The sequence below is a fragment of the Anarrhichthys ocellatus genome, unplaced genomic scaffold (genome assembly GCF_004355925.1).
Source record: "Anarrhichthys ocellatus isolate YVR2014 unplaced genomic scaffold, GSC_Weel_1.0 scaffold48, whole genome shotgun sequence".
In the NCBI taxonomy this organism is placed as follows: domain Eukaryota; kingdom Metazoa; phylum Chordata; class Actinopteri; order Perciformes; family Anarhichadidae; genus Anarrhichthys; species Anarrhichthys ocellatus.
This window is the reverse complement of record NW_022280078.1, coordinates 2,611,677-2,638,371: the sequence shown is the minus strand read 5'-3', so window position 1 is coordinate 2,638,371 and position 26,695 is coordinate 2,611,677. Positions and strand designations below refer to the sequence as shown.

General features: G+C 40.5%; 1 protein-coding gene across 1 annotated transcript in view; it reads right to left on the bottom strand.

Moving 5' to 3' along the window:
• Positions 1 to 1,084: 1,084 nt before the first annotated feature.
• adcy1a (adenylate cyclase 1a) overlaps positions 1,085 to 26,695 on the bottom strand; it is a 41,075-nt gene continuing 15,464 nt past the window's right edge. Inside the window, exons 6-20 of the mRNA XM_031869689.1 lie at positions 25,472 to 25,630; positions 23,745 to 23,886; positions 22,381 to 22,536; positions 18,156 to 18,350; positions 16,428 to 16,525; positions 16,157 to 16,241; positions 14,831 to 14,920; positions 12,822 to 13,078; positions 12,522 to 12,648; positions 11,440 to 11,556; positions 6,667 to 6,813; positions 6,090 to 6,188; positions 5,501 to 5,615; positions 4,168 to 4,292; positions 1,085 to 3,695 (exon numbers count right to left, since the gene is read on the bottom strand). Coding sequence (XP_031725549.1) covers positions 3,366 to 3,695; positions 4,168 to 4,292; positions 5,501 to 5,615; positions 6,090 to 6,188; positions 6,667 to 6,813; positions 11,440 to 11,556; positions 12,522 to 12,648; positions 12,822 to 13,078; positions 14,831 to 14,920; positions 16,157 to 16,241; positions 16,428 to 16,525; positions 18,156 to 18,350; positions 22,381 to 22,536; positions 23,745 to 23,886; positions 25,472 to 25,630 — 2,242 coding nt within the window. The 3' untranslated portion in view covers positions 1,085 to 3,365. The remainder of the gene's footprint in view (positions 3,696 to 4,167; positions 4,293 to 5,500; positions 5,616 to 6,089; positions 6,189 to 6,666; positions 6,814 to 11,439; positions 11,557 to 12,521; positions 12,649 to 12,821; positions 13,079 to 14,830; positions 14,921 to 16,156; positions 16,242 to 16,427; positions 16,526 to 18,155; positions 18,351 to 22,380; positions 22,537 to 23,744; positions 23,887 to 25,471; positions 25,631 to 26,695) is intronic.

Below are 26,695 nucleotides of genomic sequence, written 5' to 3'. Positions count from 1 at the left end.
CCAGTGAGCCGACTGCAGCCGTGATTAATATTATTGATTGCACCTTGACTTACTTTAATGGAAACATCCTTCAGTGCTGAAATGGTGAGTTTTATACTCTTTACAAACTTGCGTTGTTTGGTCAGGCTTTGTTTAAACTTTTAAAACCTTAATTTCAAGTGTAGTAGAAACATGAAAATGACACTATATATGCGAAATCTGTGAGAAATGTGCATAACATGTCGTTTATCAGGCAAGCAAATGTCAGCTGCTTGTTCCAGCTGCTCTGTGTTATTACACGACTGTTGACTGGATAAACTTGATGGGATTACTTTCACTTCCTCTGGGTTTTATTATGTTATTTATTTTACAAATTGTCATATTTTGCAGTTGTAAATTTGTCTCCACTAAAAAGTATTTTTCATAAATTTGCATTTCTGCATGAATTGTTTTTTCTATGTTCCGTGTCACTTTTAACTTCCACTTTGTATTGAAGCAAACAATGTTTTTCTCTTTCTGTATAATGTAATGTAGTAGTTACATAGTAGTACTATGTACATAAAGGGTATTATTGGTATTAGTATTATGAAATTATGAATTGAAGATTTATTGACAATAAAAAAACAAACCTTACTTACAGCCTTCACATGTATTCTATTAAAGGAGGCTACATGTGTTTGTTTTCTACTCAACACCTGTCTAACATTGAATTTAACAACAACTCAACATTCTTTCCATAGTGAACTTATCAAGCCCTGAATATCAGAAATGGGAGGTTGACACAGTAGTGGTCTTTATTATCTGCACATATCGTACAGTATCTGCTCTCTATACACACACACACACACACACACACACACACACACACACAAACACTGTCATGTTTTTCTGGTAGCAGACATGTCCATAACATGCTTGTGTAACACGCATAACACGCTCGTGCATGAGGCTCCTTCTGAAAAACAGGCTGACATTGCTTCAAACATCTTACATCAGCTACTCTGTTTTTCAACTGTTGCTCAACGTTTTAACTGAGTTTGATGGCCTCTCCATATGCACTGTACAAGTGTGGGTGTTTTGGTGAAAAAGAGCACAGGAAGAGCGCTTTTTACTCCAGGAGACACATCCACGCTGGCTTTATTTTTAGAATCATGATACGTCCATATCATTGCAGTGCAAACACTTAGTATAAAATATCGTCTTTAACAAAATGTACATTCACATAAAACATCTCGATAAATACATCTTCAACGAAATAACTTGACAAATATCGGATCATTCATAATATATCTCTGAAAAAGACTCTACAATGTACAATAATAGCAAGTAGTACCTACATATAACAATTGAAACCCGTATCATACAGTATGAAAATATCCAATTTACAGGAAAAAATATTGTACATAACTCCTTTCTATCAACTTTCCATAAACTGTTTAAAGCAAGTGTATAAAAATCCTCATTTTTAATCTCTTAGAAACTCAAAGTAAGCATCAAAGCTACTATATAGACTTTAAATCTATGTTGAATATGATAAGAAGTACAACTACATTATTTCAGTCAGGTTATGGTGTCCAAATAAATCTCTCCACACTTGCCATCATTTGATCATTGAGTTACAAAACTGTTAAAGAACAGCTCACACAGTAAAAATACAGGCATTCAACAAAAGGAAAATCCACAATAACCGTAGCCACACATTCAGTTGTGCTACAGCTCAACACCAACACGTTTGATATGTTTACGAAAATAGGTTGGCACATTTGAAAACCTGCTACCTGTTGACTACAGCAGGAGCGGGGAGGAGGAGGGAACCCCGGCCTGATGTCAAACCGTCCTGAAAAAGTCCTCGAAAAAAATTCACACGCCAAGCTCATGAAAAAGACACGGGTCAAAAAAGCACCTTACATTCAAGAGGACCGCTACCGTTAGCGCATGCATGAGGACTACATTAAAATAGAGTCACTGTGTGTCCGCTGCTCGGCCTGTATGAATGTTTAATCAAAGCATGCATGTAAGAGCCACAGGCTTGCAGGCAGTGCATGCTAGAACAGATTAGAGGAGAGTTAATGGCTGTGGTAAGCCGTACTGTGACTAGCATGCTATACCATAAAATAAATCATCTGATTTTTGTATGAGGAAGCCAGACAAGGAGGTTTGGGTGTCTCCTCATAAACAGCAGTTTTCTTCTCCCGACCAAAGCAGCTTTTAGTTCATAAAAATAGTAGAACAGAATATCTTAATAGAAAATATTTCTTAATAAACACGCACGCAGAAAAAAAGGTTTTTCCTTTTTTGAATAGAATTCCACGAGGAAGGAATCACACTCGCACAATTACAGAAAATAAGTTTTTCTAAGTCATGCTTCAACTCCACGGAGATACAGACTGGTGTGGCTAGCTATGCACACTCTATTGGCTACATACACTATCAGGTCAAAATAGGGTCCAGCTGGTTTCATGCAAGGGGCTGAGATAGAAGACGAACCGCTTTATTGCTACACTTTGACGAGGAAGAATCTGGAAGTCAAGCATCACAGGGAAACAGACAGCAAACAAGACTGAAATGCAGCAGTGGCATCATGCACTTAAAGACACTGAGCGGCTCGGCTCGGGGATTCAAGAGATAACCTCATGTGCCGTCGGAGGGTCAAAGTGAAGGGGCATAAACGTCCAGGTAATGATTGAAGGCAATGCCCTGTCATATTTTTGGCAAGTTGATACCGTTAACTGCCAGTTACAATTATACATTTGGCTTCATCCACTGCAAGAACATACTGTATATCTCTTGGACAACAATGCCCCTGTAATTCATCTCAATTGGCATCCAATAAATTAAGAAAGAATCTAAAAGGCAACAAAAAAGATGGCAAGAAACTCATTGTGAGGAGTGGTCGCTAAGGCAACAGCACTGATTTGGTTTTTTACTGTGAGAAAACGGTCGGCTCAAGTTGTTAAAGGAATGTCTGGATGTGGTTGTTGCGTGCTACACTATAACACTAAAACAGTGCAATTGTTTTTTATATTGATGTTGATTTAGTTATTTGTAGTTGTGGAAACAGTTTTGGGAGTCGCCTTGGCCTTTGATTGGTTACAGAGCAACATGGCTAAAGCGTCCTGTGCCCTGTTCATGGCACCCTGCGGTGTGAAACAACAAACAGGGCTCCAGTATGGAGGGAGATTCCAATTGAGGCCCCCCTCAGACTCCAGTCCTGAACGCAGTCCGGGCCCGAGTCCAGGTCTCCCGTCGGACGATCAGTGTCTCCGCTGCCTCCCACAGACAGTAGGTCGGCTCTACGTTTTCCTCTCGTAATAAACTTTCCGCTACTGCTGTCACCTTCACTCTCCACTTTTTGTTTTACACTATCCCCACGGAGACAGCATCCGTCACACCGTTGCCATGGGGACAGTGGGCAGGTACCTGGTGGTGCTGGTGGAGGTGGTTGGTTTGGCCGTGCTCAGGCTCGGGGTCCTGCTGGTAGCGTAGGTAGTCACGGTGGGGGCGGGGCTGAGCCTGGTGCACACGCTGCCCTGGGTGAATGCGCTGGACCGGCGCTCGGCGTTGCCGGACTGGTGCTGGATTTGAGACAGCCTGCTGCCATGCCTGCGCCCCTCCAGGAAGTATGTAAGCATCTGACCTTTGCCCTTCACGCTGACCTGACCTCGGCAGACAAAGTCGTAGTGGTCTGTGATGAGACGATGAACGTCTTCTGTCACCTGAAGAAGAAAGATTTTGGGACGTGGTTTCTCTGTGTTTCTCATGATGTTTTACAGATGTCAGTTCTTCATATTAGGAGACTCAAATAAGCTGCATTGATTTCAATTAAAATAGTGTACAGAAGGACTTGAAGTTGCCATGTAGCCTACCATATTCATTTTCTTTCCGAGTGTAAGATAAGAAGATAGCCCTCTTATGTCTGTATGCTAAATATAAAGCTACAGCCATGAGACGTTAGCTTAGCATAAAGACTGGAAACGGGGAAACAGCTAGCCTAGCTCTGGCCAATGTATCATGTTTGTACATACACAGAAATCCCTAAAACCACAATTTGTTTTCTTTTTCTGTTTGGTTGTTTTTCTGTTTTTCTGCCGTCCTTTTGAGTAGGTCTCTTTTGAAACTGATTCTAATCTCTATCAAACTTTTTCCTGCGGGAAGTAAAGAAGAAGGCAGCGGACTGCTGTACTGCACCTGTATCTTTCCTGGTACTCCAGTGCTGTCCATCCTGCTGGCTACGTTCACTGTGTTTCCCCAGATGTCATACTGAGGTCTTCTGGCTCCAATGACTCCTGCCACCACTGGTCCCACATTGATACCTGGACACATGAACAAAACGCACCCAGAGTTTAAAAAAAATGAACATACGTGTCTATGATAACTTTTACTCTCAGGAGGGTCTCCTAGTGTTGATAGTTAAAATGACATGACATTTGAAAACTCCTTTCAAAGCTCTCAGTGGTGTTTTCGAGACAAAGTAGGCATATAACAATTTGTTGCTTTGTGTTTCTGTAGTTTTGAAACAATGAAAAAAAAAAATACTGTTCCATGCTCTCTCAGTGAGATCACAGTAAACTCCTCTAATTTCCATGTTTTTAATCATCCAATATACATTTTTGGGCTATTTTGTCATTAAAAACTGAAAATATTGAGCCATGTTGCTCCTTCAAACCCAGCATGAGGAGCAAATGTCGCTTTCGGTGATGACTTTGTGCGCTCAATTTGACCGAGTGCATTTGGCATTTATCTTTACCATTCTTTGTTTATTACTAAATCACACGCAGGTTAACACAAAGGAACTTTTTTAATGATAAATAGCAAATATGTGTATTGTGTAAAATTGATGCACACCCAGATTCATCTGTTGGGAGACTGATTCTTTTTTCTTTTTGGTATCAATCCTATTGATGCTCAAAACAAGACGAAGCATCGGAAGCCCACTTCTACTGTATCTCCATGGCAGCCGCTGTATTCTAAGCCTGTCTTTAGTATTGAGAAATAAGTGAGTTACATCACTGTAACGACATGTCATTAAGAATTAATGGTATTGCTTCATCTTTACAGCCACAGTTCTACAGGTTTAGGAGGTTGGACAGCAGCAAGGCACATGCAGACAAAGTGAAACTAGGCCAAACTTTGTTTTTCTGCACTTACTGGAAATCCAGCACTACGCAGATTATCAAAAGTTGCGTTTCTGCAACAGGGGTTCAGCCAAGAACGCAAACACATGCAGTTTTTGCACATGGAGCCCCACAGTCTGCAGACAGGATGCCACTATGTACACCAGGCTACCCTGGGATTAAACAAGGGCTCCTGTTGCAGGCTCCCCACAGGATACCCAACACAATGGAACCCAGAACGTCAGGGCTCGCTGTGACGAGCTTCCTGGAGGTAACACTCTCCGAGTGATGCATTTCCTCCCAAACTTACCGGCAATGAGCGACGGTGGTGTCCAGTGCAACAGGTCCTCGCTCCAACGCCAATGTTTATACAGACCATTGTGTGCATGTGTGTGTCTTTCACTCACCCACTCTCAGGACAAAGTCGTTGTAAGACTGGTAGTTGATGGCATCCAGGACGTCAAACATATCGATGGCAAAATCTGCCACTGTGCATACATGTGAGGTGATGGACTTCTTCGCCTGTGAATCAGAAAAACAGACAAATGTCAGGAAAACACAGATGAATGCTCAAACAAGCATGCTTACATCCAAGTTAAGAAGCGATATTACCCTTCGGTTCTGTTTCCCTGATGGGATTTTACACATTATCATCTTCAGCCGCCACAAAAGTACACACCAGGGTTTTTTCCAAAAGTCAAACCACCTGTTTAAATGGAGTTTTGCAGGCATTGCAGAAAGAGCTCTTTTGTTTGTCAGCTTTGCAGGATTTAAAGAAACTTTATGAATGCAGAATATGCTGAGCCACAGAAGCCGTTAATCCCTCGCAGAGGATTTGTTGAGTGAAACGTGACAGCATTCTAAATATCAACGCACAGAAAATAGCTACCTGCAAATATTAGGCCTCTCAAAACTGCCGCTTGCATTCTGAACGGTTTCAAAACGTGCTAATACCCTGCATACACACAGGATCAAAAATAGCTGCTGCATGTGTACCTTGGAGGGAGTTGTAGGAACCAGCCCTACTGCAGCCATGTATGTACTCCCAATAGTCTTGATTTTCTCAATTTCCCTGTAGCAGTCTTTGTCCATCAGCTGGAGGGGTGAAGAAAAAGAAGAAAAAGGGGATAAAAACAGGTGGAAAGCATTACTACAGTAACACATTTCAAATCAAATTGCAGTAAATTGTCAGTTTAAGTTTGTATATATTATAGGTTGTGTTTGGCAAACAAATCCAAATGCAATTTGAAATGGACTATTTTAGGGTGTTTGAGTAAATTGATGCTTGATGTTGTTGATAGATTCAAGCAGGCCAAAAGTCATCTGTAAGTAATTCCTTATTTTCAAGAACTTTCCCAACCGCAACCATCGCTTATTATATTGCATCAATAAACACAGTGTCATTTAAAGCCATGGCCACAATGTCATCTTTGAAAATGATGTTATGGTCATATTGCACCGGGGCTTCCCCCCAAATCTTCCAAAGGCAGAGCAAGCAGACATGAAAACTGCAGGAAAATAAAATCTATATATGAAAACTGCAGATTTACGATGCAACAAAAAATTTACTCACCTCATCAAAGTCAGCGATGATCTCATTGAGCAGCCTGAGGCACTCAACGCCCATGTTGTTCCCGTCCAGCTCAATGTAGAAGTCATTGAAGTTGGCGATGGAGGCGAACAGCACTCCAACCTGAGCGTAGGACTGGTAGTACAGGTCCTGAGGGGGGGAAAGAAGTTAAGTCAAAGCTGGACTGCACTATACTGTGGGGAAATTACAAGGAATTAAAGGATCTAATTTATATTTTGGTCAAGTTCTGAGATATGCGTCTTTGAAATTTCTGCCTTCACACCAGTACAATGGAGGTGAAGAGTCCCTCTTTTAATCCACAGACCTCACTGTGAACAGTTTTCATATGAACTACACTTTCCACTGAAGAAATAGTCCACTTAAAAAATGGACAACACTGTGTGCTATGGATTATCCAGCCTAACAGGGAAACTGTTTATGAAAGGATGCATTGATGTTGCATTTTTTTCATTTCATTTTTCAGTGCTGTGAGCATCACAAATACAGTTGTATTTACTTGTATAGTACAGAGTCGGTGCTTGTGTTGCTCTTTGCCCATATGATTTTTGCCCATGTGAGTACCTATACTCCTTATTGCACACTATTGACTCCTGCTGAACACCTCCAAGTGACATTTAATTTGCTTTCAATAATGGAAAATAAATTCCAGAAAGACTGCCTCTAAATGCCTTTAGAGGCAGTCTTTCCCATTGTATATTCTCTTTAGGCCTGTTAATAATGTAATGTAGTTAGTCATTAGTTTAATTACCAGCAACGTAGTTTTGTTTTCACCTTGTGAGCCTGTGTGTTTGTGTGTATCATCATGCCAAAATGTGGTCCTGGAGACACCCACTGTAGCAAGAAGTACCACAGAAGCAGTTTTGAGTACATTACCACCCGTTTATATTTCTCTGTCTGTCTGTGGACAGATTTTGTCACCACAACAGCATCACAATCCTGCAAGATGCAGTCACAGAACTTTACAGGTGTGTGATTGGAAGATCAGCAGTTCGATCCGTAGCTCCTCCTGTCTGCATGTCAAAGTCCTTGGGCGAGATACTGAACCACAGAAATTCTAGCGAAGGCTGTGCCATTGGTGTGTGAGTGAGGGTGTATGAGCATTAGAATGGATCCTGATGGGCAGGTGGCACCTTGGTAGGTGGCATTGTATAGCAATTGAGATCAAAATGAAGGTCGCGTTTGAAGACGCGTGTGGTCCAAGCAAGGGGGCCGAGTAGGAGGACAGGAAGCGGGGAAGGGGCCATTGGTGTGATCTTTCGCAAGATTGTCTCTGGTTATAAAAAAGGCTTGTATTATTTAGCCATATATTGTGCACCCGAGTTCCAACTGTGACACGGTAAACTCCTTGTAAATTTACATGATTCAAGATTCAAGAGAGGTTCAATGTTATGTTGTTTCTGACAGCAAAATCGCAGTTGTATTACCAATCAAGTGCCAAGTCATTTGGAAATATAAAACAACATAAAACTACCAAAGACAACCTTTTGGGTTGCAGTTCACATACTGACTGAGGTTGTGTATGTAAAGGGCACAGAAAACCAGCATGTTTGCATGTGGCCAAGTTGTTCCCAATGCTGCAAAACTATTTTTAAATCGCTATGTTGGAGCGGTGAAACTTTGAATTCCAGGCAGAAGAGTCCCACTGCGCTGTGTTATGAATACAGTGTACGGGTGAACTTTAGCCCAAAAAAAGAGAGGAAGCCTTTCTATACGCTGTAGCTCTGAGGGGTCACCAATGTGCCGGGAACATACTTCCTGGTCCCAGTGTGTACTATGTCAGCCTCAGATGATCCCTGCACCGTCTGATGCGCAGCCCGCTGATTGTTAAAGGATAAGACCGGCGTTACTTTTTTATTATTTTTAGCAAATCCCATGACAAGACCAAAATCAACAATGAATTTAACCTACTTACCAACACTGTCTGTGTGGCCAAAGCCTTTATGGCTTATGCCTCCGTGCTAAAGAGCTCCGCTGTCCTTCAAAGAGATGTTGAAAACAAACTATACTGTTGCAACTGGGTAACATATTCTTTGATAATGATGATTGTGTCCATTGTAGTTTCTTCCTCTCAGCTCGTCAGTGTTAGCATGGAACCATGTCTCAGAGCAGGCTCAGTGACGTCTGCTTAAGGTATAAAAGGCAGTTCTGGAGATATACAATAATAATTGAAATGAAGAAACATGTCATCCAGTGCATAAAGTATTGCTCTTTCTTTTTTTGACTAATAAGGGACTCATAGGACTCAGATGCACTTGTTTATATAATCTGTGGCTCTGCAGGGGTCACAGTCAGCTGTGAGAAAATAACTCTGGATGATGTCATTGTAATGTCATCAGGGCTATTTTAGTATGGGATTGTAGACTTTACATTTTTAACAGAAGAGTAACAAACATAAGGGCATGGAGTTTGAAGAACATGGACATTTACCAGGAAAAGTAGCTGTGGTGAAACGAAACTGTTCGGGGGCATTTTGGTAAAAGCAGGATCCTGTATTTTCAGAGACTATGTTCTTGCAGTTTTTAAGCTCATTATGCAAAGATTTCCCCATGATGTTTTTAAGTATGCTAAACATAATAAAATCTGGCTTGCAACATCAAAGCTGTGTCCTAATAGTTCTCTTCTGTTTACACAAAGTATGCAAAGTATTACAATTACACGGTCTCCATGCAAATGAACATAACCTTCACGATTACATTTCCTGCTTTTGTATCTATTTCAAAAGGTAAAAGCAGACTCGATAATATAAACCGTAGGAGATAAGGAAGGAAACGCTGCATATTTTATTTCACATTAGAATGTGAGTTTGCTTCCACTTTGTTGCCCCTTGACATTCATTTGAAAATGTCTCCTGAAAGGAATTATCAATCTATTTTTATTTGGCACAAATTTACTGGTTATGGGCCATCAGCTCCATACTTAATGTTTCCGTCCATGTTGTATCTATACTATGTAGACTTTACATATTAAATTTGGATACGGCCATTGCACCTAAAAATATCGCGACAAGTCTGCAGCGTAACAAATATGGACACAGTTTAGTGTTTACAAACCAAACTCGTTCTGTTGAGGGGCTATAAATTTCCTGAGAGGATGTACGTTTTCATCACTTCCTGAGAAAGGGAGGAGGGGGCTGAGGAAGGAACAGAGATCAGTGGAGGGGATGTATATCAATCGGTGGACACAGACATACAGGGCTCACACTTCCACTTCAACATCGCAACACATGGTCAGATCAAGCAGTACCGTTGTCCGAAACACAGTACCGTTGTCCGAAACAGCTGGGATATTTCCCACGTTAAGACCCCAACCCTTGGAGGGCATTTCTTTGGGATATGGGAAGTCCAAACATGTAACCTGCTCCAGTTTTAATCAGCAAAATATCTACTTATCCTTCTGCATCATTCCCTAAAAGACCTGAACCATAAAGCTCATTAGATGGTAATATTAGATTTCCTACTAACCAATAAGCACAAATTTGGTGTTTCATGCTTTTAAAGACCCCTTGATGTGTGGCTCACAGTGCTTATGGCTAAATTGAAAAGTGACACATTTTTGGTTTCACTGCTGTATGATCTGGCAGTATAAGTTGTCTTTAAAACCAGCGGCAGTATGTATGTGCAAAACCAGCGGTAATGAGACTGAAAAGGTGGGACTAATTAAAAATAATGATCTGCATGGGTTGTCCCCGTAACAGCCATGTCAGCTGCTGATTTACTCATGCATGTCGTTACTGTTTGCAGAACTTTATCATTCCTGAGATCCAGACAAACGACATGTTTAGCTGCAGCTGCTGCAGAAGTCTGAGGAGAAACACTTGCTCCATCTCATTTCACTAAGGAGGAGGATTACACCAAATCCAGCTCTGTTTGCCTGAAGAAATGTGTTGTTGAATATGACATATATTTTTCATGTAGGGATAGAAGATGTATTGGATCATTTAGCAGGACTAAATCAGGCCCTGTAAAATATTGACATGTTTTCTGGTCGGGTTTAGTGCTTGAAAGTGAGTTGAACATAATTGGATTCCAGTATGTAATGTCTCATTATTATAAAATGTTACAATATTGCTGTAATATTAGTATTGAATGTTTAAATTAATCCTTATTTAGATAAGTGGATTTAGGTAAAAAATTAAATTAAAAATTAAATTAAAAATTATTTATTTTAGTTATTTTTCTTAATCGATCATACAGAAACATAAAATCAGTTGCAGCTACTTATATTATATTATATATTATTTTATTTGACATATATTTTTTTTAATCAGTTTTTGCTGTGAAATCAGATGCCCTGAAGTACACATAACCGTTGAAACAACAGAAGTAGTCAATGTGTAATTAGGGCTTGCTTCACATTGAAATATTGTCATTTTAATGCTGAAACAATGTTAATACTGTAGGTCACCTAAAGCAGTGTTTCCATTGCGGAGACAGGATTTTCCCAATGGGTCATACGATGCGTTTAATAATGGGTCATGAGATGAGTAGTAGTCAAATAATTTCAGTTTTCAGACTTTTCACTTATATGCGTTTTTCTTCTTGTGTGTAACTGTTTTGAACTGCTCGCAACAGGACATCGCTCCAGTCAATGATCTTGAGCTTTAACCTGCTGTCTTTTCACCTTTAAATAGCCAAACTAGCACTTCCTGGGTGTATTAGGAAATACTAGAAAGTCTTTGCTGGTTTCAGAGGCCTTAACTGCCTTCAGTGTGACGATCCATGTTGGACGGGCCTGGACTTGTCTGTGGATGCTCACCATGTTCCTGGGGTTCGACATGAGGAAGTGCTGAGCCACATGAGCCGGCAGCAGGTTGAACAGGATCCTCTTGTTGTCCAGCTTCACCTTCTCCATGTCCCCTCGCTCCTCCTCCGCCTGGATCAGCAGTTAACACAACACACAGGTGGAGAAGGAGAGGTGAGTCCTTACAGAGTGACAAGGATGTAGATCCAACATGAAACTGATGATCTACTGTCCAAATACAATTGTCCCACAGCTCAGAGGTAGATGTACTTGCTTATCCTTATCACTAGAGGGAGATAATGATTTTCAAACAAGGCAAATGTTCACTGTCATTCTTAAAATAGAAACATTCACACAGACATGATCCACACAAGACTGTTGCTGCAAACACACACACACATTACATTCCAACATTGAATCTCAAAACCTTTGTTTTGAACAGCTGACAGTACAGAGACAAAAGTTCAACCGTTTCCATCGCAAAACCATCTTGTGTCTGTATCTGCTCCGTTTAGGTGAATTTCTTTGGTTTGATCTTCTTGTAATAATTACAATAGAGCTAGGTGATTATAAAAAATAAATGAATACATGAAAAAAGACAGAAGGACCAACAAAACGTTGCACAGTTTGATATAGTCAGTTCCTAAATACAAACGTTTTCAGTGGGGAGAATCTGTGCGCATAGTTACACTTATAACATTAAAAATAAATCCTCACACCATCTGCATACTTATATGTACGAACACTCACAAGGTCTAAATCAATACTGTAATGACTGGGGAGAAAAAAAATATTATACTGGTCGACATTTTCTTGAAACAAGAAAATAAAAAATAAAGAATAATGACACTTGAGTTGTAAGCTGTAGACAGGAAGAGCTGAATATCAAATTAACACCTCTACAATTAACAGCCAACCTGCCGTACGTCCTGAGCTACTGCCATCCTCTAAATATGACTTTATGACCCATTTACAGACAAACATGATACTTGATAAGAAGAATATCTGCAGTGCACAAGGACAACTAAATGTACACACACAAAGCCGTATGCATACATGAGCAGAAACAGGTGTGCTACATGTCCATACAAACACACCTGTGTTGCCCAAAGATAGTCGAGCCGCAGCTTCAGGTCCAGCTGTCTTGAGTGCAGAGCGAGAGCTCCGGAAAACAGCAAGGCAGCCAACACAGGATCATAACCCCGCGAGTGGAGAAACCCTCCTCTGGAAGACACACAGAGAAACAAAATGGGCTGTTTGCTTTTCTTTTTTAATTCCCTTAAATTACAAGAGGAGAAGAAGAAAAAAAATATATAATACGTTATATTATCAACATTGGACCACAAATACACATATTTTCCATATCAAACTACACATCACGTGCAGCTCAGTCTTACCCAACGGCTTGGCGATAGCCACTGGTCTCCATGACGACGGTGTAGGCGACAGAGAGGAGGAGGAGAAGGAGGATCTTGAGGAGCGAGGAGACTCGGACGTAGGGGACAAGAGTGAGGGTGCCGGCCACGCAGGACAGCAGGGAGTACGCCATGTTGGTACAAGCTCTGTCCGCTGCTGTGCTGTTGGAGTCTGCAGGGAAGTCCTCAAGTGAGAGGCTGGAGTTCGTCCCAACTCTCTCCCAAGGAACACATCCCACCTGCGGGGGGGGGGGGCAAGATGACAAGGAAGCGGGTTACTTAGGAGGACAACCACGGATATATGTAAACTTTAAACAGTCGGAAACTGTTCATGAAGATGCAATAAACTGGTAAAGATACACAGCACGGTATGCTATGCTGAAGAGGCTGATTTAATGTCCTAATAATGAAAAGGTGTCCTGAATGTGTGCTGAAACAATAATCAAGCGACAAAATGAGTAGTCGATAACTAAGTAACTGTTTGTATCATGAGTTATGACACAAGACTAAAAAGCAATATAACGTAGCCTATGTAACATACCATTGGTTGGACAAAACTAGAACTGGAGGTGTCACTTTGGGCTCTGGGTAATTGTGACGACAATTTTCACTATTTTCTCTATTTTCACAAACCAAACAATCAATCAATTGATGGAAAAAATAATCAGCAGATTAATGCATGAGTAATAATAATTAAATGACATAATCTAGCCTAAAATAGTATAACAATGACAGGGGACATCAAGTAGCTAGGCTGTAGGCTCACAGAGCTGCTAGCCTGGCATGGATTTATTTGGGTTTTTGACCGTTTCTTTCACAAAACAAGCTGTTTAAGGCATCTCTTCAGGCTCGGGTTCATCTGGTTCATCATTGACATTTTGTGTACTTCATTCATTAAATAAAAAACATGCAATGATTAGATTAACCGATAATGAAAATTATAAAAAGGCTGTGGGATCATTTCTTCACTACATCCTTTGCTTGATAATTGATGTATTTTTACACCCACGGTAGTCCACACAAAGGCACACATCAGAGGCTGACCGAGTCCTGGGACTGACGCTGACACCAACCAATTTGCGTTTGAAATATTTGAATGGGTATTTTACACTTGAACAATGCATGTTTTATTCTTCTGAGACTCTGCAGCACCATCTGCTCGGCTGTGACTCTGCCACTAGTGCAGAGACTTGAAATGACAATGAAATGATGGCACTGTTTCCAACTCTGCATTATGTACTAAATTGTTTCATTACCATTATTTTCATACGGGCCTTTCAGCCATTGTATGGTGATATCAATAGTTTTAGTGTTTACCATTTACAAGCAATTAATAAATGATTTGGAACGCGTTGACAATGCCCACTGATATCCCAGGCTTTCGTGATATTCTGGTTTTGGATCATATTAACGATATAACGTTTACATAAAACATAAAGAAACCTGTTTTTTCATATCACTGCATGCATGACTAATGGGTTTCTGATCATCTACAATGGTGCAGACATGTCTTTGATTGAGATCGATATGAGCCGAACACAATGAATAAGGTAATACATGTTTTATAATGCACTATGAATAGTTGTAAAGCAACATAAAAGTATCTTTTAATCAATCAATCATGATTTTTTTTAGTTTAAGTATATCTTCATCTGACACAAAAAAGCCATGACTTAAGGTTCACATAGTTACATTCTCTGGAGCTCTCGACTGTATCTTGTGATCTTCCTCAGAGACTTGCATTTGACATATTACTGAGGGCATCCACTCAGGAAGGCCATGAGACGTGGTTGAAAGCCGCAGAAAAAGTTAAATCTAACTTGAGTAAAGGTCAGTAATGAACTGTCACAATCTATATTTATTTTTACCTTTTTATTGTCTTGTCACTGTAGAGCGCTTTGATTTGATTTTTTTAATCATGTTGTTCTTCACAAATAATCTTGAATTTAACTAAATAGTATATACTGTACATGTGAAAACTTAAATCTTACCACACAGGCCTGGGTAACAGAGTAGGTGAGCAGAACGAGGAACACACACAGCACTGTTCGGATCTGGATGGTGAGGCAGCCCGGTTGGCACTAAAACCGGAGGAAAGAGTGGGGGGGGGGCAAATGAAGTACACGTTTATCTGCCTCAATAGCATTTTGGACACATCATTAGTCAGGAGTGGAAATGAAATGAGCGCATTGTGTGGTGTGGCTCATTATGCGCAGACCCATTAGAGGAGACGCTTAAAGGATATGATGACAGTTCCATGTAGCATGATACCACAGTGTCATATGGAGAGCATGAACGTGAAGTCAAAGCATAGAGAAGATGTCACAGACACTCCAACCTGCCTGGCAAGTATACAGTGGCGGAAGAAGTAAGAAGTAAGCAGAAGGAAAAAGTGTGACTGAAGTAAAGGTAGCGATACCACAGTGTAGAATACTTTGTTATAAGTAAAAGTCCTGAATTTAGTTTGTATGTGCTCCTGTACTTATTTATTATTTTCATCATATTGTGCATTTTGTATAATGGCTCATTTCATAATAAAGTGTTTTATATGATTATAACTATTAAGGCATTAATGTGTACTTCATTTTAATTGCAGCTGGTGAAGGATGAGCTAATTTTACTACTACTATTCTATTTTATAATACATCATCATTTATAGATTACATTTGAATAATGTAATACATTTAATATATTTCATTTAGTGTTGTAATATGGCAACTCTAATCTAATCTGGACTCAAAGGTCTTACTACATTTTCAAGGGCTTTTAACTTTTTGAGTTTAGAATATTTTGTCACATAACGTTTTTGTGATTTTGAACAGACACACAATTTGTGTTTTAAAGAGTCTAAATGCTTTGTTTAGTGTAATGTAGTGCAGAGACAATTAGTTAATCAATATATTAGTCGGTTTACAAAAAATTATGGAAAACTAATTGTTTAAGTCATTCCTCAAGCAAAAATGCTAAACATTCACTAGTTTTAGCTACTATAATGTCAGAATTGTAGACTCCTTAATCGATAAAGTAAATTAACTTGGGTTGCAGCCCCAGTGTAATGTTATCTTCCTGGTGGGAGCTACAATACTCATTTATGTGTGAGTAAACTACATTTCTGGCAACGTGTCAACATCCACTACTGATGCACTGACTGGCGTCTTTGTTGTCAATGTACGAGTGTATTTTGTTCTCTTTAACCATTGAGAGCATCTGCTTTGCCACTCCGCTGTGTCAAAGAGAGGGGCATCATGTGAACAAGGTGCCAGCAAAGAGTCACGTTTCCGAGCAGCATCCTGTAGGAGGTGGTCTGGGAGTCTTACCTGAACACTGGTGAGATGCAGGTACATGACACAGGCCACGTGGAAACACACACAGAGCAGCAGCAGCAATAGCGCCAGCATCCCCCTGAGAGAGGAGAGGAGAGACCAGAGTGAGAAGGGCTTTCCCACTGACTGCTGTGAAAACACCTTCCTTGTATTATTGTCTCACTACACACTAGCGAGAGCGATCCAATTATGCTGCAGGAACGGAGAAACTGCAAATGGGGAAGAGTGCGTGTTTGTGTGCGTTTGTGTTTGTGTGTGTACGTACTGTGGAATCATGAGCAAATAGATAAGGCCAAACAGAGCAGCGAGGATCAGAGAGAGAACCACCGCGCTGATGAAATGGTCGTCGTACACCTGGTGGTACTAAAGGACAAACCGGAGAGAAAATGTCAACATAAGAAGCATTCACCCATCCGAACTGTCAGATGGTTATCTACGGTAAAAGCAGGAGCAAACATCCTTTCCCATGGTGAAGTGTGTGTCACGGGACATAAAGAGGACTCAAATGCAGACAGTCAGGTGAAGAGAAAAGGGGTTTAATAATAAACCAAAAACACACAGGGAATCCAAGGACGAGAAACGAGGGGGACAATCCGGCTGGACAAGGCAGAACAGGCAGGCTGAAACCCCGGGAACAGGACGAGCAAAACGGGCGGGTAGGTCGAAAACAAACACAATGATCTGGCAGTGAGTGAAAGACAGGGGTTTAAATAGTGACTAGAACAGGTGAGGAGAGTTGTGCTGATGAGGGAGAGTGTGACTGGCAGGTGCACTGAATGAACTAATTAGGGACAGGTGAAGGAAGTGAGGAGCTACAGAAAACTACACACAAAACACCCAAGGCAAAGCCTGATTGTGACAGTGTGACAATGTGCACGACCAAATTCTTCAGTCGTAGAGTGTGGTTGTGCGCTCCAGGGTATTTGCGTTAGGGCTGCAGCAAATGTGCATGAGGGGGGTCTTTGGAAGACATTTGCATAAAAGTTAACGTCAACCGTGACCGTCTTAAATGGTCTTAGATTTCGAGGCAATTAATCCATCCCTTGGTTGTCAAGATATTTACAACGGAAGAGCCGTGGCAACTGACTAAAGAATTATCTTTCCTGGAGCCATGTGCAGGGAAAATGAGAAATGATAACGTCAGCAGGACCAAGCACGTATTGTTTTTATCTTGAATGAGTTCAGATCTTCCCACACAGCAGAGCCCTAGAAGTTATTCTTTATTTGTGCAAGAGATTAAGGCTTTTATTGCAGCAAATAACATTTAATAAATATAGATTAATCAGCTGGATGTGAAATGATCTAACTTTCCCATCAGATCTAGAATTATGATGTGCGGTTTGATCTATATTTCTGGGACAACGAACATGTCCTGAACTATGACTATAAAAGACGGTTTTAATCGTTGCGTGGGAGCAAATAAACACTAATTTGAGTTTTAATTTGTTTTCCGCTGGTGGCATTTCTTTTTCCTGAAGGGAGAGACTTCTGAAATCTGTTTAAAATGAGTTTTTGTGTGGGCATTTAATTTGTCTGCTACCAGTTTGAACGTCTAGATTACACAAAGACAAAGACATACTGACACACACACACACACACACACACACACACACAACCCGGCCCTCTTCTGTGTCTCCTTTATGGCTCTACCCACGCACACACAGGAGAAAGATATCACGTGTGCCGCTCAGACGTTCCCAAATCATTATCTGCACCCCCTCCTGAGAAGGTGGGTGGATTCCTCATACACACACACACACACACACATACATACATCACAGACAAGAGGCGTGGGAGAGAGGGAGAAAGGGGAGAAATTAGAAATTAGAGACTGTGTAGGGTGTTTGTGAGAGAAGAAGTTGGGGGGAGGGGGGTGCAGTCACGAAGCAGGTTACGTTCTGTGTGATGAGGAAAGTACATATTTGTTACATTTTGTAAACATGAAGTTCTCAAGGCTTCTCTGCAGATGTTCCGGGTGTGTGTGCGTCCTCACCCTGCGCTCCCTGTCTCTGCTCCTGTAGAACAGGGTGATGTAGTTGAGGTCTGTTGTCTCGGACTCAGTCTGCCGCGCTTCGATGAGCCGTCCGATGTAGCGGTTGACTCGTGTTCCCGGGGATTGCTGCACGGCCGCGGCTGAGAAGGATGTCCGACTCCTCATCTTCTCTGACGCAGTCCGCAGGGCTCTCCGCTGTCAGACACCGAGAAGACAACCCAATAAGTCTCTGCAGAGGCGAGGCCTGTGTGATGTGTTGAAGTTGACCCGCGTCGTGAGGCATACCAATGCAGGGTGTTCTGAGGTCAGCATTTTACCACTGTGAGATTTTGTCATAACTTTACAAAGACATCAGAGGGAACAAGATGAAAAGCCTGCAGCCACGCCGGGCTGGTCCTGTGAGGCTATGAAGGGCGTTATACACCAAAAAATATATATAAATTGTTTGATCACATATGGACAGAAAACTTTAAACCTCCTTACCATAAGTGGGTTGGAAAAAATGTCAAGTTTGTCTTTGGAGGGTTAGGATTTAAAAGTGTAAGTTTATTATAGTGCTTTGAAAACACAAATAGCAGCAGGTACAAATACACTAATACAAATACACTAATGGAAACATATGTACACAATATATATATCAGCCTTTTTCACTGAAGATACTTTGATAATTGTGACAAGTCACAGTAACAAAAGCACAGATGTAAATTAAGGATGACTAATTACTGGCTACAATCAGGTATAACACATTAGCCTGTAATTACATGGTGAAAAGGATAAAGCCTAATAAAAGAGTCTAAATCAATCCAATCAGTAAAGCAAGAATATAAAAACATGTATAAATGACAAAAATAATTACAGGCTCAGCCAATCTGATGTTTTCAGGTGAAAAAAAAGGAAAAGTAACCCAATCACGTGATTCAGTAGTTAAAACACCAGGGTTGAAAGATCTAATCAGCCATAACTGATAAGATTTTAAATTAGATTTTATAGTGGACAGGGGGCTAGTGCAAGGAGGCAAGAATGTGTGCATGAATGGTGTCGTTCCTTAAGTCTGCACAGATGTTTATCAGTATCATTCTGCACAAATTGTTGTCTGGGAGATTCCAGAATAGCACATGTCTGTTATCAGGATAATTGTGCATGGACAACTTTCCTTTGGAGCGGATGCAGATGTCCTATACCTAAAATCTGCACAGCAGCCCAAATGGCCCTGACACAGAGTCTTAGCTGCAAAAGCACAGGTGTAATCAATCATATTAATGATGGTTCTGTTCCATTTATGTGTCCCAGTCAGCAGCCAGCATGACCAGCAGAGCCCTGACTGGTAAACCTAAATAGACAGCAGGACATGATTCATTTCACCTGTGTATGAGGGCTCAGTCACACTGAGAAGTCTCTGAATGAAGCCAGTGCAATGGACAACTCAGTTCACCTTTGTTTAATGTTTATTACATTGTTTGGAACTAAGTGGGGAAAGCACACTGGCAGTATAGTAGCTGGCATCAGCATGTTACGCTTCCCAGCCAGCTTAGCCTTGCATTATTCCTAGGTCCTTTTCCCCACAGTGTGTAAAGTGTTCAGTATGTTGTTTTTTAAATAAGCTGTACCTTGTCAGCCTCAGGTGTTTTTTAGACTGACCAAATGCTAAAAGGCTAGCAAGTCAACATGCCTACAGTTAGCATACGGCATTTACCATGTACCATTTGATTCTAGCACGTTAGCTTGGTGTAATGCTAATGTTTCGTTAGCATGTCTCATATTTAGCAAATTAGTAAAGTAGCTAATGATTAGAAAAAAACGTTTTAGTTGGCTTGTTACCATGTTACAGTAAGATAAGCCCATACTTTAACATGGGCAAATCTAGAATGTCACACTAACCTGGTAACATGCTATACAATTTGAATTAATTCATGAACAAGAGGACATTTTTATATTCCTCAGTTAGAAAGGTCTAATTTACAATCTGAATGAAGTATGAACTTGCCAGCTGCGAATTAAATTTAATACTAATGTCATAACAAACTGAAGTTCCAGGCAGTAATTATTGAGAAAATCAAATTTAGGCAGATTCCACTGTGGTTTGCTTTTTATTGTGCATTTAACAGTAATTGAGTTTTGGGTTTGATGGAGTTGGCATAAGTCATGTGGATGCGTCCTGGGGAGATGCCTTTCATTAATCTCAGTTGTCATGACACATGATTAAACTAATAAAATATGGCTCAAGTCGAAAATAACCATAATTATCTGTGCAGCAAACTGTAAATAGCGGCACGCTAGAAGTATAAAAAAGTGCATTATTTGTTATTTTTGTCTGTATGGGTGTGTTTCGTTTTAACTACAATTACTTACTTGTTATTCATATTTAATGTCATGTTTGCAAAGTTTTAGAAGTTTCTCTATTTTCCGAGAATGTTGTGTTATTTGGGATGGGAGGAAGGTTTTCTTTTTGTGGATGGTTTACTTTTTTCTATTTCAAAACTAGTGCAGTGCCCGTTCTGCTGATTGCTTGACCTCTGGTATTGCTGCTCGCCGCTTTCTCGAGAACCGTTCATCCAAACAACTTCACACTCGACACTGCACCTCCTTGGGTCCTCAGCAACACACACGGCAAGTGTGAAGTTTGTCGTATGAAGGGTTGTCAAGAAACTCTAAGGACAGACAGGTAGAGACTCCTTCTATTGTAGTTAGATGCATACTGTACGCTGTACTTATTTATCGTTAAAGTTGTTACTGTAGCTATTATTAGAGCGGTTGCCAGTCAGTTCTCTGTCTCACTTATAGGCGTTTGACAGCTGCAGCACAGTATCACAAATAGAATGTGAAAATGTCTTCAAATTTACATCTGCTACTACAAAGTGAAATTGAAAACAGCTCACTTAATCAGCCAGCTGCACTTGAAGTGATGCAGAGGTTGTAACATAATTACTGTTCTGATCTTAGATACTGCACATCAATCTTAACAGGTAATTGAGACTCATTTTCATCTTTCAAGGTTGAAGGTGATTCTTGTAAAAATGCAAATGTTCCCGGTGCAGTATTCCTTGTTTCAGGAATTGTGTTGAACAGGGTGCCATTATCTTGAAACAAAACAGAATAAAGTAGATTGCTGCTCTAATGTCAAGAACACATCAATTTTGACACATCCTGAAACAAGCGGATTTGTAAACACAATAAATAATTGCATCTCATTGGTTGATTTCTTGGCTCACTTTAGATTCACAAAAAAGATGAAGACTGCAGAATGCATAACATGCACATGCAGCATTTAGAGGCACCTAGTGTGCACAGGGGTTGAAGGATGCAAGTGATTATTTGTAATACGAAATACAAACAAAAATATATATTTACATGCAATTTATGGACAAAGGATTTTGGTCTTAAGAAGCACCTACACCACATGTATGCCATACAGCTGTGCAGTCTTGCCCCATGGAAACAGGTTTCACTTTTCAACAACTACACCACGATGAGTAATATTATTTTTGCCCAAATAATTATCCCTGTTGTAAATTCCACTGTGTCACAATGCTAGGATTTTGGCTACTCGGATAATCATGTAACAATGTGGCTAATGCTATTAGAGGCGATGATACAGGCTGTGGGTGATTACCAGCAGTCATAGTGAAACCTCCTCAGAATCATGAAGTACTAATGCCTGGCCAAGCTCACACAGTTGAGCGGATTATGGCTAGCATGCTATTTCTGACAGGCAGACCCTGTGAGTCCACGACACCAAACATCGACCACCAAACATCGATAGACTGAGGAACAAACCAGTCACTGTGACTCGACTCGAAGCAAGCAAATATACTCAAAAAGCTGATGAACGACACGTGAACAAGCTCAAATGAATGCTCATATACACATGCACATATCAGCTCCACGTGTACACACACACACTCAGCCAGTGCTCAAACGTTGCTCATAATATCTATTGCACTGGTTTACTTTTCAACAAGTAGTTGCAGGCATACTGTAGGATCTATGATGCTGCAAAATCTAGAAATCCAGATTACTGTGTGCTTGTGTGTGCGTGTAGCAGATTAGGAATCCAAGCAGGATTTCACTCCATCAGAAATGGACACACAAACCCATTAAAAGGATTTCTCTTACTACGTAACCCAGATCTATATCTATTCTGCACAGTAGTGGTCCGCACATGTATGCAAATGTAAAAAAAAGTGCTGATTTTCTATGAGGTACAGACTCTGTACCTGTTAAATACCTTGTCGTCATCGTCGCAGTTCATGACGTTGGAGAAGGGGATCTCGGCCTTGAACATCTTCCTACAGTGCATCAGCTGCACCAGCAGGTAGCACACCGTCTTGAACTTCATCCGCTTGGCTGGTTTGATGTCTGACAGAATAAGACCGGGAAAGATCTGGAAGTGAGGAGACGAAGATAATGAGATGAACAGGAATAAAAGGAACAACCTAGATATTGAGAGGTACGGGAAACATTTTAAGGTTTTATTTTGCTCCTGGTAACATATATTCTCTCCTAACACACTGTAAACAGTTCTGCATTCAAGGCCAAAAACTATAACCAGGCTGTGTTTTCCACTCTCTGAATCAGCCTCCCACATGTTTAGAGTATGTGCACTGTCTTTCGTAAAACATTTAAACTTCAAATATAAAACTTTGAATTGAACCATCATAATGTTATACTGGAAAATATGTATAACTTAATAGTGCTAAAATATATCTGGACAAAACCATATCCAAGAACAATAATCTGCTCAGATGGGGGGTATTCTGTAGCGTCAATAGATGTTCAAACAGGTTTACAAGGCAGACTATCAATTTGTTAGAGACAGAATATACAAACACACAAATTATAGGAAAACATGAATACTATAGTCTGTATGCCTTTATACGTAACATTCATTAAATAAAATGATCAAATTTTGTGTTTCATTCAGCTAGTTTGCCTAATTTTACAAGCTTTAGATATAAAACGAGCCCATACTTTGCCACTCAGTACAACTAACAATTTTTTCAACAAACCAAAATCATCAAATAAAGTAACCTAACAGAGTTCGCCGAAGCGTGCACTGCTCACACTGGTATGTCCTTTCAGTATATTCTAGAGGTAAAAACCAAAGAGTAGGACAAGTGGAAATGTTGCTCTTTCTATGGTGCTAAATTACAAATGTTCACTAAATGTAACCTTAAAACTAAATATTCTCTCTTTTACCAACAATCTTGAGCTCAAATTTGAATGTGCTTTTGGAGAATTGTCTCATTCATGGAAATAAAGTAGGCCTGCGTGGGATTTTTACAGTACAATATGAGTGTGCATCTTTAGAAAAACCTGTATATGTCATGTGTTTATTTGAGTGTTGCTCACACGAAGACCGTAGCTGCAGATTTAAAATGCCAGCCGTAGACACACACACACACACTCTCTCGGCTCTTGTGCACATGTACAGTAAGTGGTGCGAGATAGTGATCCTTGCCATGCGTATGCCAGCTTAACGCATGGTCCGCCTCCCTCTCTGCATCAGAGGATTAACTGTTATAACACTGATAGATGTGTCACCTCTGGAGCAAGAGAGAGAATGCAAAAAAGAAGATGATAGTGACGTACTTTGCGTCTGTGTGATGGCACGATGAAAAACGTCTCTATGTTGTGTTTCTGAAGGAAGGCGTGTCTCTCGTGGCCGAAGCCCGGCTCCACCTCGTAGTCTCCGTTCAAACACTCCAGGGTGGTCCTTGTGATGTGCACCTTGCTGAGAGCACAAGAAGAGCAGAGGACCCAGGGCAGTTAGTGAGAGAAGTCTGACTCTAAGGTCTCAAATCATTATCACCCTCATTATTTTCAGCAGCCTAATTCTTCAGAGCAAAGAAATTTTCATCCCAACGACTCATTTAATCTGATGACGAGTCCTAAATTTCCCTTGAAACGGGACCAAATTGAGCCAATGAGGTGACCTCATTTCATTGCTTTTTAAATGCAAATCAGCTAGTTACTGTACATGAGTTTTACTGAATGAAGTATTCATTTAATACTAGTAGACTTTTTTATTTTAAGCTGCTGTCCTTTAAAAAACCTAAAAAAAATCATCCCAATAACCTTCTAAGACCGAATATGAGATAAGGTGACTATTTTATCCTTATCTATGATAAAACAAATCACATAAAAAGAGCAAAACTATAAATTAATCCTACTAACACATATAGCATCTGTAGCCAAAGCCTAATAGAGCTTATATCTCTGTGCCATTAAACTTCATCGCTGTTAGAAAACCTGTGCCACTGCATTTGGATAACATATTCCTTTTTGCATGCGCAAGTGCTCTCTCTCTCTCTCTCTCTCGCTAATGATTATTAACGTATTGCTGATATAATTCGGTATCAGCTGACAACAAGAAATTGCATTACAGAAATGCCAAATCATCAAACAATAGTCAGGTGCCGATAAGAACATAGTTTGCTTCCTGTAATCATTCCCCCTGTTCGTACTGTCCGTTAAGAGATCCATCGCTAATGTGCTTCCAAAATAAGAGACAAAATCCAAAGTCCTCCTTCTGTGAAACAATGTATTGGAAAATTCAGCCCAAGCTCAATGATATCTACTGTTTGATATACTGTCATTGGATTTTTGTAACACACTAGATTCTGACTTCTATATCTCATAATTAGGTGAAAAAATCTGATAATTATTTCATAATAACAAAAGTCAGGATTATGACATCCTTACTACAACCATGTTTAACTCTTCGTACAAACTACAAAGTCTGTATCTGAAAACAAGTTCATAATTAAGAAAACTATCTCATAATTATATGAGACAAATCTCATTGCAATCAGATAAAAATCTAGTAATTATGAAATCATAATAGAGATGATATCATAATACAGATTCATAATTACAAGATAATGTATCCAGTTTTTTTTTCCTTTGGTAAATGCAATGTGCTTCTATTGAAAAAATATGTCAGGCTGTGGCTAAATGGACAATACCAATACAGGTGGCTCAATTCATGAGTTTTTTGTCTTTTCAGTAGATTTGTTATATATTTGGTTAATCAATAATGAAGCCAGGTTTATACTTTATGCTGAACATATTGACAAGTCTATGGAAAAGCATGTAGTATTGCTGTATGCAGAAAACTACATTTCCCCATCTGTTACTGTGATTAGATGCACACATTATAAGTCTGTATTCTATTTTTGTTGCTGGGATGCTGTGTGTGTGTGTGTGTGTGTGTGTGTGTGTGTGTGTGTGTGTGTGTGTGTGTGTGCGTGTGTGTGTATGCTTGCACTGTGACTGCTCAGAGTCCAGTTTCAGTGGGTGTAAGAGTCAGCACTGACCCAGGCAGCCCTCCAGCCTCCATCTCATTTGCCAGCGTGACATCGTTTGACCAGACGTCATACTGCCATTTCCTGAGGCCCAGAACACCACACAGCACCCGTCCAGTGTGCAGACCAACACGCATGTTCAGATCCACCTCTGTCGCCTCCACCACCGACCTGCGGGGGGGGGGGGGGGGGGGGGGGAATCAAAATTGAATCTCTCAAGCTGAAAGAAGACCAAGACAATTTTACTTGCAGCGTGGTTTATTCATCTTTCTCTGTTTGGTTGTTTGTTAGCAGGATGTCAAAAATCTTTGCTCGTTTCCACGTTCTTGGTGGACATTTAGGCAATGGATCAAAGAACAAGTAGTTTAAGGGTGCTGCTCTGATACCAGGTGTGCATCCAAGAATGTGTGAGAATCCAGGTCACCGTCAGATGGAGGGTCCACTGCCTTGGCCACAACCACGTAATGAGCTGTTAGGAGGTCGTGGTCATTTCATATATTTATGTAAGATCACGTTGTTTTTACTACAAACCTAATTACACTTCCGTCAGCCTCAATTGTAATTACGTTTTTGTACTAATTAGAAAAAGTTTGCATGCTTACACACTAAACTAAGATGGTGAACATAATAAACATCATACCTGCTCTCTCTATAGTTTCTGGTTTCCTTTTCTTCTTCAAAAGGCCTTAAAACTCTTTACTATGTGGGAGAAAAGCTCCCCATTTTCAACAAAACAAATACAATTTGTTAAGTCAAGGTAGCAGCTCTGGTTTGCCTGCTGACTCTATAATGCATCCTCAAAATGAAACCATTCTGCATGTACGTGTGTAGACCACCTTCACCTCCCCTTGTTGTGGTGCACAGGGGGTAGAGCGGGGCTCCTCTCCAGTAAATCCCCACACAAAGCTCCGCATCACCAGTGAAAGGTCAGCCACTATGTTTGAGTATATGTTTACAGGGTGGCGGAAAAGAAAATTTAGTCTGCGCATCAGGCTGAAGGAGGGATGTTACACACACACTCTCACGCGCACACACGCGCACACACACGCATAGAGAGAGGGAAGAGTGTGTAAGGCAGCACCTGTCTTCTGAGACAAAGGACTCCTACAGCAGCCTCCATCCACTCAGACACAGCAGCAGGGGAAGAACATGACAGGCAAGGACTCACACAAGGGAATGAGGTAAAGGCTGTGTGTGTGTGTGTGTGTGTGTGTGTGTGTGTGTGTGTGTGTGTGT